This window comes from Camelus bactrianus, chromosome 12 (assembly GCF_048773025.1).
Source record: "Camelus bactrianus isolate YW-2024 breed Bactrian camel chromosome 12, ASM4877302v1, whole genome shotgun sequence".
Taxonomy (NCBI): domain Eukaryota; kingdom Metazoa; phylum Chordata; class Mammalia; order Artiodactyla; family Camelidae; genus Camelus; species Camelus bactrianus.
Genome location: NC_133550.1, coordinates 14,573,915 through 14,587,755, shown reverse-complemented (window position 1 = coordinate 14,587,755; position 13,841 = coordinate 14,573,915). Strand labels below are relative to the sequence as shown.

Genomic DNA, 13,841 nt, shown 5'->3' with positions numbered 1-13,841 from the left:
AGGTTCGGGAACAGTGCTGTGGTTGTGCAGGGCCCCAGTCCCCACCCTGGTGCTCACCAGCGCTGTGAACTTGGGGCAGAGCACATCCGGGCCGCCCTTTGCTCGCCTATGAAGTGGAAGCATTGCGGGAGTGGTTGGGCCACTAGCTCTAATGTTCCTTCCCATTTAATGCTGGATGACTTGAAGGAGTCCACCTGGAGGGAACAGAAAACGCATGCCCATGGGAGGCGGCATTTCAGCAGGGCCACAAAGGAGGTGTGGCTGTCAGTGAATGGGAAGTGGGCATCTGAGGTTGAAAGTCACCTTTGCCAAGGTCCTGGGCTGTGAAGGAAGGCCTGCAGGAAGGAAGACTGGAGTGTGAGGCTGGGGAATGATGGGGCGGAGAAGGGGCCATGGGCCTTGAATGCCACCCTCATATGAGGCTTATCCTTGGAAGGTGGGCTTGCCCTCAACTCTCCTGTTTTGCACCTTCTTCAAGGCAATGGTGCTAAATGCTCCTGAGAAAACAGTCTTACAGAAACACGCATGCGCTTCAAAGAGCACCCTTCTTAATCCACTTAATCTGTCTCACAGCCGTCATCACTACTTGACAGTGTGTCATGCGTCTCTTTGCTGGTTGCTTAGTTTTACTCTCTAACGTAGAGACTGGGAGCTCTGTGAGGACAGGCTGTGTGCACCTGCTTGCTTGCTCCAGTCTTCCCAGGGCCGGAGCCGTGGCCCGCTCGCTAAAGCCTGGTGCAGTGAGCCACTGCTCCGCAGACATGACAGGCACAGACCCACGAGGTGAACGTGCAGGCCTCCAACGTATAGTGGGAAGGAACTGGCCGGAAAAAGAGGAAGGCAGGGCCGGTGTAGGGGAACAGGACCGGGTGGTGGGTAGGCAGGAGAGTCAGGAGGAAAGGAAAAAGGAGTGATCGCTCTGGCAACAGGAGGCAGGCGGGGTGGGACACTGTGGGAGCTTTTGAGAAGGGGAACAGGAGGCCACTCTGAAGCTCGAACGCCTGACAGTCCTGGGTGACGGCTCCTTGATCTCAGCGGCCTGAGCCCCTTGGTGTCGGGGATGATAGCTCCTGTCTTGCAGGCCGTTGTGGATAGGTGCCTCGGTGCGCTGGAAACCCCAAGCCTGTCCGGAGGCGCGTCAGTTTACAAGGAGCAGCTGTCACCCAATGCCTACCTGGCCAGGAGCAGACGGCAAAGATCCGTGTCAGGCCAGGGACCCTGAAGGAAGCAAAAGCTGGGCCAAGAAAAGTTGGACAGGGCAGCTCAGATGTCGACATCCCTGGCAACAGATTCGACAGCACACAGAATCCACTGGCATTGACCATTTATTGTGGGGGAAGCAGGACCTAGACATGACCCCAGTCAGAGGACAATGAGAGCCCCTTGGCTGTGAAGACACAGAAAGGCACAGGTACGGAGGGGCTGACCCCTGGCCACAGGGAAGCATCCTGGGTATGTGTGTTATCTCTGCATTGGAGGCAGGGACCCATTGAAAGGTGATCGAGGAGGAGAGCTCACCAAGAGAGCCCACGGCTGGACCTCCTGCACCAGAGCACCGCCCGGCTGAGGACAACAGGAAGAGGGGGTGGGACTGGGATTGTGGTTACAGAAGAAGCGCTTTCCTGACTTGGGAAGGGGACCCAGGGGAGGAGATGAGGACAGCGGGAGGAAACGGATGGAGTCTGCAGCTCTGTGCTCACAGAGCCAGCCATCGCCTGTCCTTCATCTCGAGGCCTTTTTGGTTGCACAGCTGCCGCCCGAGGTTTTAACAGGGAGAGCCTTGAACTCGCTTCCGCAGCTTCCTTTGGTTTTGACGTCCACCGCCGAGGCTTTGTAGCTGTAACCACTTGAGGTGCCAAAGCCCACGCTGAAGCCAGGCCCTCCTGCCCCGGGGCTGTTGTTGCTGATGACAGCTGCAACGGTCGAGAGAAGACCCAGCCCGGTCAGCCTCTTGGGGCATCCTGACTTCTCCCTTAGTTCTCCCTTGGGGTGGCTTCACATGACAACACATTCTCCATTGGCTATTTTTAGTTTAGTAAGAGATCTGCATCAGCACGAGTCATTTTTCATGTACTTGGTCCCACGTGTTTGATCTTTCCCTAACTCATCTGTGTCAATCTGTCAATATTGGGCTGTAAGCATTAGCAGGCTCTGTCAGCGAAGTTGCCCCCGGGCAGGGCCAGATGAAGAAAGGCACTTCACAGAGGCCTTCTGATGCTGCTGCTGAAGAATGGGCTGCTGGGAGTATCCCTGCCTCTCACAGTAGAGCACCTCCCCTGCACTGACTCCAGCTTTTCACTCTGGAGGAGGTTATTTCTGCCTTTTCATCATTCACCCTTTCAGGCGCCCCTCAATCCCTCTTACTGCAATCGAGTGCCTTTTCTATGGACTGGCCTCAACAAAAATAGCTTGGAGTCATTAGGCATCATTCTCACAACAGACCTTTGGATTATATCCTGTTGGGTGTCACTTGATCTTTCTATAGGTTACACTTTTATATTTCATGATATTATTTTCCTCTTTGGTTACTAAAGCCAGCCCTCTCTGTGTCCCTAAGGCTCCCCTGAACCCACTCTGTTATTCTGTTATTCTGACTTCTCTTTGGTGTCGTGGAATTAGAGAGACAGACTTCTGGTCGGGGACAAGAGTAGAACCAGCATCCTGCAGATACTCACAGATGCTCACGGAATTTGGATATTCACCAGACATCCTGAAGAGGGAGAAGAAAAGCAGATAAACCCTCCATAAACCATCACCCCATTGATCTAGGGAATCACCTCTGTGAATCAGCCTCTCTTCTCGGACGTACCACCTCCCACGCCAGCCCAGCCTCCTTTCTTCCCAAACACCCCAGGGGGACCTCTCAAGAAACCTCTCAAGAATATGGGCTACAAGGAGGCAGCTCTCCATCAAAGTGGCTTTGGGATTATCTGATACGTGGGATAATTGTGCCTCTGCTTCTGGCCAGTTATGTCATTGGTCTTAGACGATCAAGAGGAATGAGCTCACATCGTCACTGGGACTTAGGCTTTTTGGGAGTAACCTTGAACTTGGGTGACTCTTGGAGGCCATTTTGCCCTGTCCCCCCTTAAGAATGCATCATGAGGGGTTAGGAATGTTCTATTTACTAATTTCTCTAATTCCTCTCCTACCACCTTGGGATTTTTACAATCCAGTCCCTCTTGCAGTCTAACTTTGCTCTTTCTTACTGCACCATTTCAAGACCATTCTCTATAAGATTTTATCTCAGTAGGACCTGAACAAAACCAAACTGTTTGCCTTCAACCTCCCTACTAAAGCACAGAGAGGACGCTCCAGACAATAGATACCCTCCGACCCTCACCGGCACTCCTCGCCCTCCAGCAGCTTGCGGTAGGTGGCGATCTCCACGTCCAGGGCCAGCTTGGTGCTCATCAGCTCCTGGTACTCCCGCAGCATCCGAGCCAGCTCCTCCTTGGACTGATGCAGGGCAGCCTCTAGCTCATCGAGCTTGGCCCGGGCGTCCTTCAGGGCACAGTCGCCCCTCTGCTCAGCGTCGGCGATGGCCATCTCCAGGTTGGAACACTGAGGAGCAAATGGATTCAGTGCTTTGGGTCAGAGCACAATGCTGAGAATCTGCTCAGAAGACCTCCCCTCATTAGGTCCTGACTGACAGTAAATGCTTTGAGGTCCTCCTGGTTTCTCCACCTTTGGACATCACTAGAGGTGAATTCTGCATGTGAAGGTGGAGTGTCCTTCCTCGGGAGAGAGGAGGGACGGAGGGACGGAGAAGGTGGCGACCTGGGAGCCTGGCCCCACCCTCCCTCCTGGTCTGTAACCTCGACTGTAAGATTCTAACGCCTACCATGCAAAGTTTCTGGGTCACTAGCTTTAATTCTGCCCCACAGTGTGAAGGTTGTCTTGGGAGATACAGTAAATTGTGGGGAAAAAAAAAAACCTGGGGACCAATAAAGTGCCTATTAATAAAAGGTCTGTCCAATAAAGCTACCACATTGAGAATCTGGCCTCTAAAATCCCCAGAGGATCATGCCACCAGGCACAGCCTTAAAAGATACTTTTGCATAACTGACACGTTTTATAAGTTTACAAACATCGCTGTTAGGTGTTGCTTGCAGAAGGAAACTGCAGGTGGGGTGCAGCGATGCGTCCACCTGAAATCTGGGGAGAGGAAGGTGTTTCTAGAGTCTTTCAGTCTTGGGTGTGTGTTCTGGTCACTGGACTAAAGTTTTGGTGGGATCAAAGTATTGGCTTCTTTTTCCGGTGTGTCCCCTTCTTCTGAAGTCAAATCTGCTTCACCCCAAGGAGCGCAGCTGATCCCAAGGCCAGATGGAATCTTTGACTGTTATCCAGCCCATGCCACCCTCCTCTTCCAGGCAGGCCCCCAGCCGTGCAAGCACCCATAGTGGTTTGGGGAGTGGCTCACAGCCTCAGCAGAAACACCTAAAACCCAGCTTCCTAACCATCAAAAAGCAAGTTCCATCCTCAGGGCTGCGGGGATCTAAGTATTCAAGGCGGCGGCAGTAAGCTCTACGACCTGAATTCAGCCAACCTGTCCTCTGTCCTGCACTGACCCAGACCCTGCAGGTGAACCTGGGGGACTCCGGAAGCTTGGGTCTTGTGAGCCCCCAAGAGGAGCTGCCCTGGGGACCGAGCATCGAGAGTGACTCCCGCTGGCTCCCCCGCGGAGGACATCTCCCCTGACCTCCAAAGCACAGCGGCATTCTCATCGCAAAAAGTCGCTTGCTGGTCATAAGCTCACCCAGCCGTGACCATGTAGCATTTTAGCAGATACATATGGTGAAATACGGTGATTGGGTACCAAAGGTAGCTTCAAACATCTTGTGATTTTCTTTCACTTATGCAGAATTTGATTAAATAAAAACACCAGAGGTTCTTAATTAATCTGCTCTTATTTCTTTGCACTGCCTTGAGCCTACTGCACTGAGGAGGAAGGTGTGTGCGTATGTGTGTGTGGCACACAGAGAGGGAGTGGTACAGGGGAAGGGCAAGGAGATGGATGACTTGATTGCCCAGGAAGCTGAGACCCTAAATCCTTGCACCGGTCTCCACAAACTCTGGGAAACTCATGGGTTTGCTTGCTTCGGAATCACAGGTACGGCCCCAGTAATGTGCTCCCGTGGGCGGCATGTGGTGTAGCGCCCCCACAGCACGACCACCAGGAAAGGCAAACCCAGAGCACAGCCCCTGGGCCACGTCTAGCCTGAGAGGCTCTTCCTTCCCAGCTTTTTCCTAAAATCCACCCTGGTGTAACCCCACCTGCTCGAGGAGGCCCCACTCCAGTCCTCACTCAGCCAGAGCCCCCTGGAGCCCTACAGCACTCACGGCACGAGCTGTCCAGAGCGGGGGGCTTCATCCTTCCTTAGGAGTCCCGACTGCTCCCTCGTCCCTAATTGTAAACTCCCGAAGGAGGACCTTTGTCTGCCTTTTCTCCATAGTTGGTCTCATACTGATTGGTGCTCAACAAACCCTAGGAGTGAACTCATTTCATCCAACCCACCTGCTTCTTCACGTTCCCGATCTCCGAGCGGAGCCTCTGGATCAGCCGGTTGAGATCTGAGATCTCAGCCTTGGTGAGTTTGAGGTCATCCCCATGCTGGCCGGCCGTGACCTGCAGCTCCTGGATCTGAGGTTGGGGGGTCAGAGACGAGGAGCACAGGACGGTTGAGAATTCACCCACTAAGGGTTTTCCAGGAGGGGGAGGGGGACCGCATGCAGTTCTCTTTATCCAAGCTGCGCAGGCGCAAGAGAAGGGGGGGCGGGAAGACAGCCCTTTCCTTCTGGGTAGGCAGGCCCTGCCCCAGGTCAACAGGTACCCCAATTGTCAAATGTGCGAGCCTAGGTGGAGTTTGAATTTCCTGTCCTCACTTCAACAAAACTGGAAACAGAAGAAAAGCTGAGATAGGTGGATTAGCCACAAAAACAGCACCAGAATCTTATCAGGGTTGTGGCTTATGTGGCCTCAGCTGTCATCAAGGGCCATGGCAGGGGAAGGGCTAAACCCCTATATGTCCCCAACACATGCCAAGACTATGGTTGATCTCTCAGGATCACAGGAAGGCATTTCCACAAGGCCCAGCTCCAAGAGGAAGGAAGTCCCTGCCCAGCCGAAAGTGCACGCACACACAGAAGCACCTGCATGTGAGCATGCACACACGACAGCAGGGGGCAGCTGTGGTCACTGGGCCTCGGCACACCTGGCACTCGGCCCACCTTGGTCTGGTACAGCGCCTCGGCCTCGGCCTTGCTCTTCAGGGCGATCTCCTCGTACTGGGCGCGGACCTCAGTGATGATGCTGTCCAGGTCCAGGTCCCGGTTGTTGTCCATGGACAGGACAACAGATGTGTCGCTGATGTGGGACTGGATCTGAGAGATCTCCTGGGGGACAGTTAGGGGAGTAGAGCCAGTTAAAGGGTTCTCATGAGGGGGGATCTTCTCTGGATCCTCCCTGGCAAATCCACTCCCACCTCCCCGCCCCTTCCTGCCCTTCCTTGGCATTTGAACTCTGCCTTCAGCAGATCCTTGGAGTGCCAGTGCCCACGGGTTTGAGATGAATGCATGCAGCTCCCGGCCCTAGCGTGGGACCGCCCTCTCCATTGTGCACTCAGGGCTGCTCCCACCCTAGTCCACTCCCTCTGCAGCAATGGCCACCCTTCACCTGTGGAATCAGTCTGAACTCCTTACGTGGCACTCAGCATCCTCTACGAAGTCGCCAACAACCTCCCCTTCTCCGGGCCTCTCATGCTTCAGCGCAGCTCTGGCCTCCAGATCTCCCCTTGCTCTGCTCCTTCAGGCCAGGGCATCGTGCCCTTCCCAGCACCTCGGACACCTTGCACAGCTTTCTCCAGGACCCTTCTCTGACAGCTCAGGCAGAACTCACCATTCCTTCCACTGCTCTCCTAAAGCTCCCTACATGCTGTTTCCCTGCCAGGCTGCGGATTTCTGGAGACAGGAATCGTTTCTTCTCCATCACATTCTCCTCTGAGCCTACCCCACTGCTCAGCACATAGTAGGGCCTCAGCAAATGGCAGGTGCACTGAGTCCAAAGGTCCCTCTGCCAACCTTTGGTCCACACAACCGTCCAAGCCAAGGGCCAGAAGCTACTTATAAGAGGAGCAGGGCACCCCAGAGAGGTCAGGGATGTCCTTACCCCTTCATAGAGGCACTTGAAGAATTTGATCTCCTCTGTCAAGGCATCCACCTTGGCCTGGAGCTCAGCCTTGTTCATGTAGGCTGCGTCCACGTCCTGGGGAAGACAGAGAGGGGCCAGCTGCCTCCCTGTATCCTCCCTCCTGCCACCAGGAGCCCTAGGTTCCCTGCTCTCTCCACTCCCCCACCCCATGCTTCAATGGGAGGCCCAATCCCTGAGAGCAAAACCAACCAATGAGCAGGGCAATGGCTGCACCAGAAGTATGGCCAGTGCCTGGGTCTGGAAGGATCTGGGAGCAGCTCCATCCCAGGGAAGGGACTTGGAGAAGAGTGGGCAATTACAATTCTAGTCGCCCCTGCCCAAGGGACTAAGTGACCCATAAGGTCCCTTCCCTCAGCCGACGAACAGCACTGTCCTGGGCACTGAGGTAGCTTCTGGCTTCTTCCAGCCCTTCCTGCTCCACTCTTACCTTCTTGAGCACTACAAACTCGTTCTCAGCAGCTGTGCGTCTGTTAATCTCCACCTCGTACCTGTGTCGGGTGAGAGAAAGGAGACAGCATTGCCACTGGGATAGTTCCATTCTGCAGACACTGCCTGAGCAGTCAGTGAACGCCTCTGTGCCCACAGCTGTGGGGCAGTGGTCTACAAATGGGGCACGCAGAGCCTTCCTAAAGGGGATGGGAAGAACAGGCTTCAGGGAATCAATGTCCAGCTCCTTTGTTGACAGGCAGCCTACCCTGAAATGTATCTGCCTGGGCCTCACCATGTGCCTTAGCCCAGGGGGCAAAACCTCCCAGGCACCAAACAGAACACTATCCCCACCTTCAAGCTGTATGTTCTACCTGTTTCTGACAGAGTTCTGTGCCAGGTAAAGCAAGGTCTTAGAAATACATTCAGACAGAAGGGAATGGGACGGTCTCAATACACAGATATTCTAGCTTGGGAAGAGGTAAGAGTATTGATCATTGCCCTTAAAGACCTCACTATTCCATCCCTCACTATTGTGAAAAAGCATATTACAGGACATTTGTGAGAACAAATGGAAGAGAGCATTGGAAAGAAATAAGTCATGCTAGAAAAGAGCTTTTTGCGTGTACTTTAACATGAGCGATTCTTTCCAGCTTTTACTCCTTCCTAAGGCACTGGTTGCCAAGAAAGAAAGAAAAAATTTGTTGAATGGTTGAAGTAGTACAGTTTCATGAAGTGGGTTATTTCAAATGCGACTGGAATGAAAACGAATGTATGCATGTGTATGCATGTATATGCATGACTGGGACACTGTGCTGTACACCAGAAATTGACACATTGCAACTGACTATACTTCAATTTAAAAAATAAATAAATAAAATAAAATGTGACTGGAACATTTTCTGAGACTGTCAGATTTTTCTAGGTTCCCTGGATAAAACACTCAGAACATAGTTTACAGGATTTATCTCAGGCGCTTTGTGTGTTATTCAAAAGATAATTGAAAACTTTTTATCAAATTATACTAGGAAATAGTTGTTTCTATTACAGTCACTCTTTATCTCATATTATCTTACATTATCACATTATCTTACTTTATCATATTATATTCCTCCTATTAACAGAAATAAAAGTATATATGCTACTTGCAGACCAATTAGCTTTTAACAATTTATATCTTTCTATTTCATAAAATACGTAGAAAAAGTTTGATCATGATGGCTCTCAAAATTAATGACCTTCGTATGCTATAAATAACTTTCCATTATTTACTTCTAGAAACCAAATATCAGAGTTCAGTACACACATACAGCATTTACAAAGAAAAGCAATGCATTTTTATTACTATCAACTTTATAAATAGCTTCTAATTTTAAAAATACATTACAAAGCTAATTAAAAGTTAAACCCTGACAAAGTACATATTGATTTATCTTGTTTTAGAACATAAGTAGATGTATTAATTATATTAAGTCTCCATCACTTTAATCTTTAATGTTTTCAATAACCTACTGTACAAGAGGTCATCCTAAGTTTATTGCTGATGGATTTGAAAATAGTCCCCAGAAGTACATGTTTATATTTTTCTTTGTATTTAGAAGTGAAGCCAAACTTTTTCTGATAGAAAGCAGCTCTTAACCTCTCTGGTTTGACGATGAAAGCTGGCTTTTTCAATTAAGCAAATGTTTTCTATAAATTGAATGAGCTAAGGTTTTGGAAACTGTGTTTGAGTGTGTACACACAAGTAAAAAGTGGGGGCTCTCTGGAGGTGTTCTTTAAGCCTGTCCCCACAATCTGTGTGCTTTCAGAGCTCTGGGCCCATGTCTCCTCCTCCCTCAGGCTTTCCGTGTAGGGCTCAGGCCAGAGTCCAGGTTTGAGGGGACTTCAGCATAGGGCTGGACAAGCCGATTGAGCGTGGATCAAGACAAAGAGCTCAGTTCTGACCATCTCTACTCCCTCGTGGAAGAAGTCATCTGTCCCTAGAAATCCTGGCACCTGGAAGCAAACCCCCAAAATAGCAGATCACACTGAGCCTAGATGCACCACTCGCACCTCGTTGGCTTAACTTGGAGGGAGAAACCATCTCTAGTTCCAAGTATAACCTCAATTGTTCTCTTTAATGGTGGGATTCAGCAGCACAGATATGCCTCATCGTGAAAAAAAAAAGTTTTACAAACTCGTTTTTGCTTAGCTTGAAGATTTGTTCTAGGATTGGAAGGATGTCTCACATTCCAGGAATTCCCATGGAACACCTCATTCAAGGAGAGGTGTAAAGCCATTTGGGTTACCCATCTGGTTTTGAGACAATTCTCTTCCCCTCCATTCCTCCATTTACAATGTTAAAAATTGAGCACATTTCCTAGGCAACTTGGAGCACCATTTTGGGTAGATCTTTTCTCTTCCTAAGTCTCATTCTGTCCATATCTCTCTCCCTCCCCTACAGGAAAGGAAGTGGCAATGGTATCAGCAAAAGATCCAAGAAGGCAAAAATTCTGGCTCCAAATCATAACCTCATCTGTACTCAAGACCCCCCAGTGGTGTTTCTCTGCCTCCCCGCTCACCTCTTCTTGTAGTCCTCCACCACGTCCCGCACGCTCCTCAGCTCCGAGTCCAGCCTCACCCTGTCCCCGGACAGCACCTCCAGCTGCTTCCGCAGGTTGCTGGTGTAGCCCTCAAAGACGTGCTCCAGGTGGTTCTTACAGTTGTTCAGGTCCAGCTGCTGCAGCAGCTCCCACTTGGTTTCCAGTACCTGGTTCTGCTGCTCCAGGAACCGCACCTGGAACCCAAAGGCGATCATAGCCCCAAATCCCCTCCTCCAATGCTGTTTCCTCTCAAGGGTGGGGACAGGGCCCCAGAAATCTGATGCCGTTGTCCTGGAGTGAAGGGCGGGAAAGAGCAAGGTTCATCAGAGTGGATTCAGCCAGGGGGACATGCCCATCTTGTCTATAAGACAAGAAATAAGACCCAGTCTAAAAGGTGGACTTAGGCAATGCTATCATCCACTACCATGACTTAACATGTGATTGAGGCAGCTTCTTTTACTATTAATGCTGGTGGTTTCAGAGTGAAGGGAAAGGAGAAGCAAGGAAGCAGGGCCTGGGGAATGGCATGGGAAAGTCACTTTGGTGGTGAGTATGTTCTCTCTTACAGCCTAATTAGCTCTCAGTTTGTTTCTTTGGTTTCTGAAGCAGATTATCACATCTTTTATCAGTTTCCTTTATACTTGATTGAAGGTTTCACATTTTTGTCCTGAATAACTCTCAGCCCTCTGCTACTTACCAGCATCCCTCTTCTCGCCAATCTCTTTGGCTATGTTTTCTCCACTCCCGCCATCTCTCCACCAACCCTCTTACTTCCTTTTCCCAAGCATAGGCATGAGGGACACAGGCTACTGCTGCCTGTTCTAGTGACCGGGCACATTGCTTGGCCTCTCTCTGCCTCGGTTTCTTCACTGCAAGGCAGAATGATAATTGAATCACAGGTGGTGCATTGATGAATGAGAACCACTTGGGACTCACCCAGGCACTGACGGATGTCAGTTGCCGTTAGTGTATTACATCCTCTATCACTCATGGTCTAGACCTTCCCGGGCAGAGACAAGAAGCCCAGTCTTTGTCTCCTCCCATTCGTTGGGTCACTGAGTCTGAATCTCCAGAGCCATCTTCCCTGTTACCTCAAGTTCTGGGCACACGCACACCTACATCACACACACATGTAATTTGACAGGCCGTCCTTCCAAGTCTTCTCCCCTCAGCACCCCCTTCAATGTTCTGGCCCTTTCCTCTCACCTCCACTAGAAGCCTCCCCAGCTAACATCCTTATCCCACTTCCTATCTTCCAAGTCTTCCCCAGCCACCAAGCATCATGTCCTGGGACACCCTCTGTCCTGGATGTGTGTCCCTATCTCTCTGTCTCATATGGAGACCCTCAGATGGCCCATTCCACCATTTCCTGCCCCTGAAACATCCCTCTCCCTTCCCGGGGTCCGCTCCTGCAAAGAAGGAACAAAACTCCCCTTTACAGGGAGGGTGTGCCAGGCACAGTTCTAAACACCTTAGAAACATCTGGTTTGTCCTTATGACAACCCTGCGGGGTTAGAGCCACCCATTTTACAGAAAAGGAAAGGGAAGCTCAGAGAGGTTATCTAACTCACCCAAGTTCCCACACCCCGGTCAGTGGCAGAGGGAGACCCCATGTACACTGGTCACCAATGCAGGGACAAGCAGCGGCTCCAGGACCCACCTTGTCGATGAAGGAGGCAAACTTGTTGTTCAGCGCCTTGATCTGCTCCCGCTCCAGCGCGCGCACCTTTTGGATCTCAGGGTCCAGCTCCACATTGAGCGGGGCCAGGAGGCTCTTGTTGACGGTGACTTGAGGGATGCCGCTGGGCGGGCACACGGATGGACACGCGGGCCCCAGCCCGGTGCTGCCAAAGACGGTGCCCACGAGGCCGCCCAGACGGCCGTGTCCCCTGGCCGCGGCGCAGGCACCCAGCGCAGAGCCGCCCCGCCCGGCAGCGGTGCTCAGGGCCAGGCGCCGGCAGCTCCCCGGGCTGAAGAGGCTCCGGCTGCCGAAGGTGGCCGTGCCCTTGACGCCAGGCCGGAAGGAAGCAGAGCTGCTGCTGACCCGGCCCAAGATGACGGCGGAGCAGCCGCTGAAAGCCAGGCGCTCTCCGCCCTGGTAAAGATGCAGCTGGCGGCTCATGGCTGGGAGGTCGCGGACTGATGGGCGGCGCGGGAGACAGGCGAGGGCGCAGAGAGCGGCTGGGCTGTCGGTCCACGCTCGCCCCTTAAATAGCTGGAGCGCGGGGCCTGGCGGGAGTCAGCCTAATTTGTAGGTGGGGAACACCTTTTAGGCCACATGGGCCCTCTTGGATTCTTCATTGAGGAAATTACCATCTCCTCTCTGAGATTTTTGTCTCTTCCACCCTGAACTTCCCATGAATCCCCTATAAAATGGCCCAGAACCCTGCATTTGCTTTGCTTACCTCCTGCATCATGGTAATTTGACTACCTTATCTCCCCTTGCTGCCCTGCAATTACGGGGATGATCACTGCCCAGATCTCTGGTGGAAGCTCTCAGTAGGTCTGGCCTCTCTGGGTATGTGTGTTTGCGGGGTGGGGGTGAGGTGGTAACAGGGGAGTGGATGCCCAGGCTGGCTCTGCTTCAGGACATGAACACAGTCAAGAATATTCCAGAGAAACTTTCTTAGCCTGTCCGCTGCTGCTTCTCCAGGCCTCTGGATGAAGATGTCTCTGTCCTGAGTGCTGGAAGGAAGTTCTGAGGGTAAAGACTTCCAGCCCATCTGCAGTGACTTCTCATTCTGTTGGGGGAGGCGGGACCCAGAGACAGATAAGGCCAGTGAGATTTCTGGTCACAAGTGCTGGGGGGTGATTTGGGGCCAGAGCTGAAAGCTTTCTCCAGAGAAGCATTTCTGGAACCAGAGTTGGGGAGATACTAGCTAGCATACAGGGAGGAGGGCGGCCTGGGAAGATGGCACAGGAAAAGCTTTGGGACAGTGGTCTTTCCTGAGGTTTTAAGATTGGATTTTTTTCCTTTTCTTTTTTCTTTTGGTTTCGGTTTTATATTTTGTCCAGTTTTTTCCTAAAAGCAGAGGAGGGTCATTCATCCAATCAAGGAACGTCTGGTCAAGACATTTGCTGCCCTGGCATCTCTGATTCTGGATCCAAATGTGACGGGTTGTCAGGAACGCATTAAGAAAAGCCAAGGGAGACTCCTCCAGCCTGAACTGAGTCTACAGCTCAATTCTAGAAACTGATTTCATATAAGCTCAAGAATATCTTCTTCCATCTAACCCAATTTCCTTTTCTCAAACCTAAGTTGCCTTCAATTCTCTTCTGTTAGAAGCAGCCACGACCTATACGGCATCCAGGTGGGGTTCTAGTTCATCACTCTTATATCTCAGTTCATCTGAGTCCTGGGCAGGTGTCCCACTCCTCCATCAGATTGGCAGGTCCCTCTGATTAACTCTTTCCTCCCCTGCTCTCCTGGGGCTCATCCCAGGCCTTGGCACCAGGGACATTCAGGCTGAATGTGAAACAGGCTGGTGCTCAGGATGGGGCTCATGCTGTGCCCTAGGTTATAGTGTGGAGCCTGGACTTCCTAGGGCCCTAATGGGGTAGCCAGCTGGTGCCTGGGGGTAAATGACTGACACAGCCTCCACTGAACCAATCATAGGGTGTAT

General features: G+C 51.6%; 1 protein-coding gene across 1 annotated transcript; it reads right to left on the bottom strand.

Annotated features, from left to right (window-relative positions):
- Nucleotides 1-1,313: 1,313 nt before the first annotated feature.
- On the bottom strand, nt 1,314-12,409 carry KRT72 (keratin 72). Its single transcript, XM_010964471.3, has 9 exons — nt 11,879-12,409; nt 10,198-10,412; nt 7,638-7,698; nt 7,169-7,264; nt 6,232-6,396; nt 5,519-5,644; nt 3,344-3,564; nt 2,676-2,710; nt 1,314-1,913 (listed from the first exon to the last, which is right to left on the bottom strand). The coding sequence occupies exons 1-9, from the start codon at nt 12,338-12,340 to the stop codon at nt 1,723-1,725; spliced, it is 1,572 nt and encodes a 523-aa protein (XP_010962773.3). The 5' UTR covers nt 12,341-12,409; the 3' UTR covers nt 1,314-1,722.
- Nucleotides 12,410-13,841: the final 1,432 nt, after the last annotated feature.

Coding starts and splice junctions, on each gene's coding strand:
- KRT72 (XM_010964471.3), bottom strand. CDS start 12,340: ATGAGCCGCCAGCTGCATCTTTACCAGGGCGGAGAGCGCCTGGCTTTC. Junction 7,265..7,637: donor AGTTTGTAGTGCTCAAGAAG/GTAAGAGTGGAG, acceptor TGTCTTCCCCAG/GACGTGGACGCAGCCTACAT. Junction 6,397..7,168: donor TCAAGTGCCTCTATGAAGGG/GTAAGGACATCC, acceptor ACTGTCCCCCAG/GAGATCTCTCAGATCCAGTC.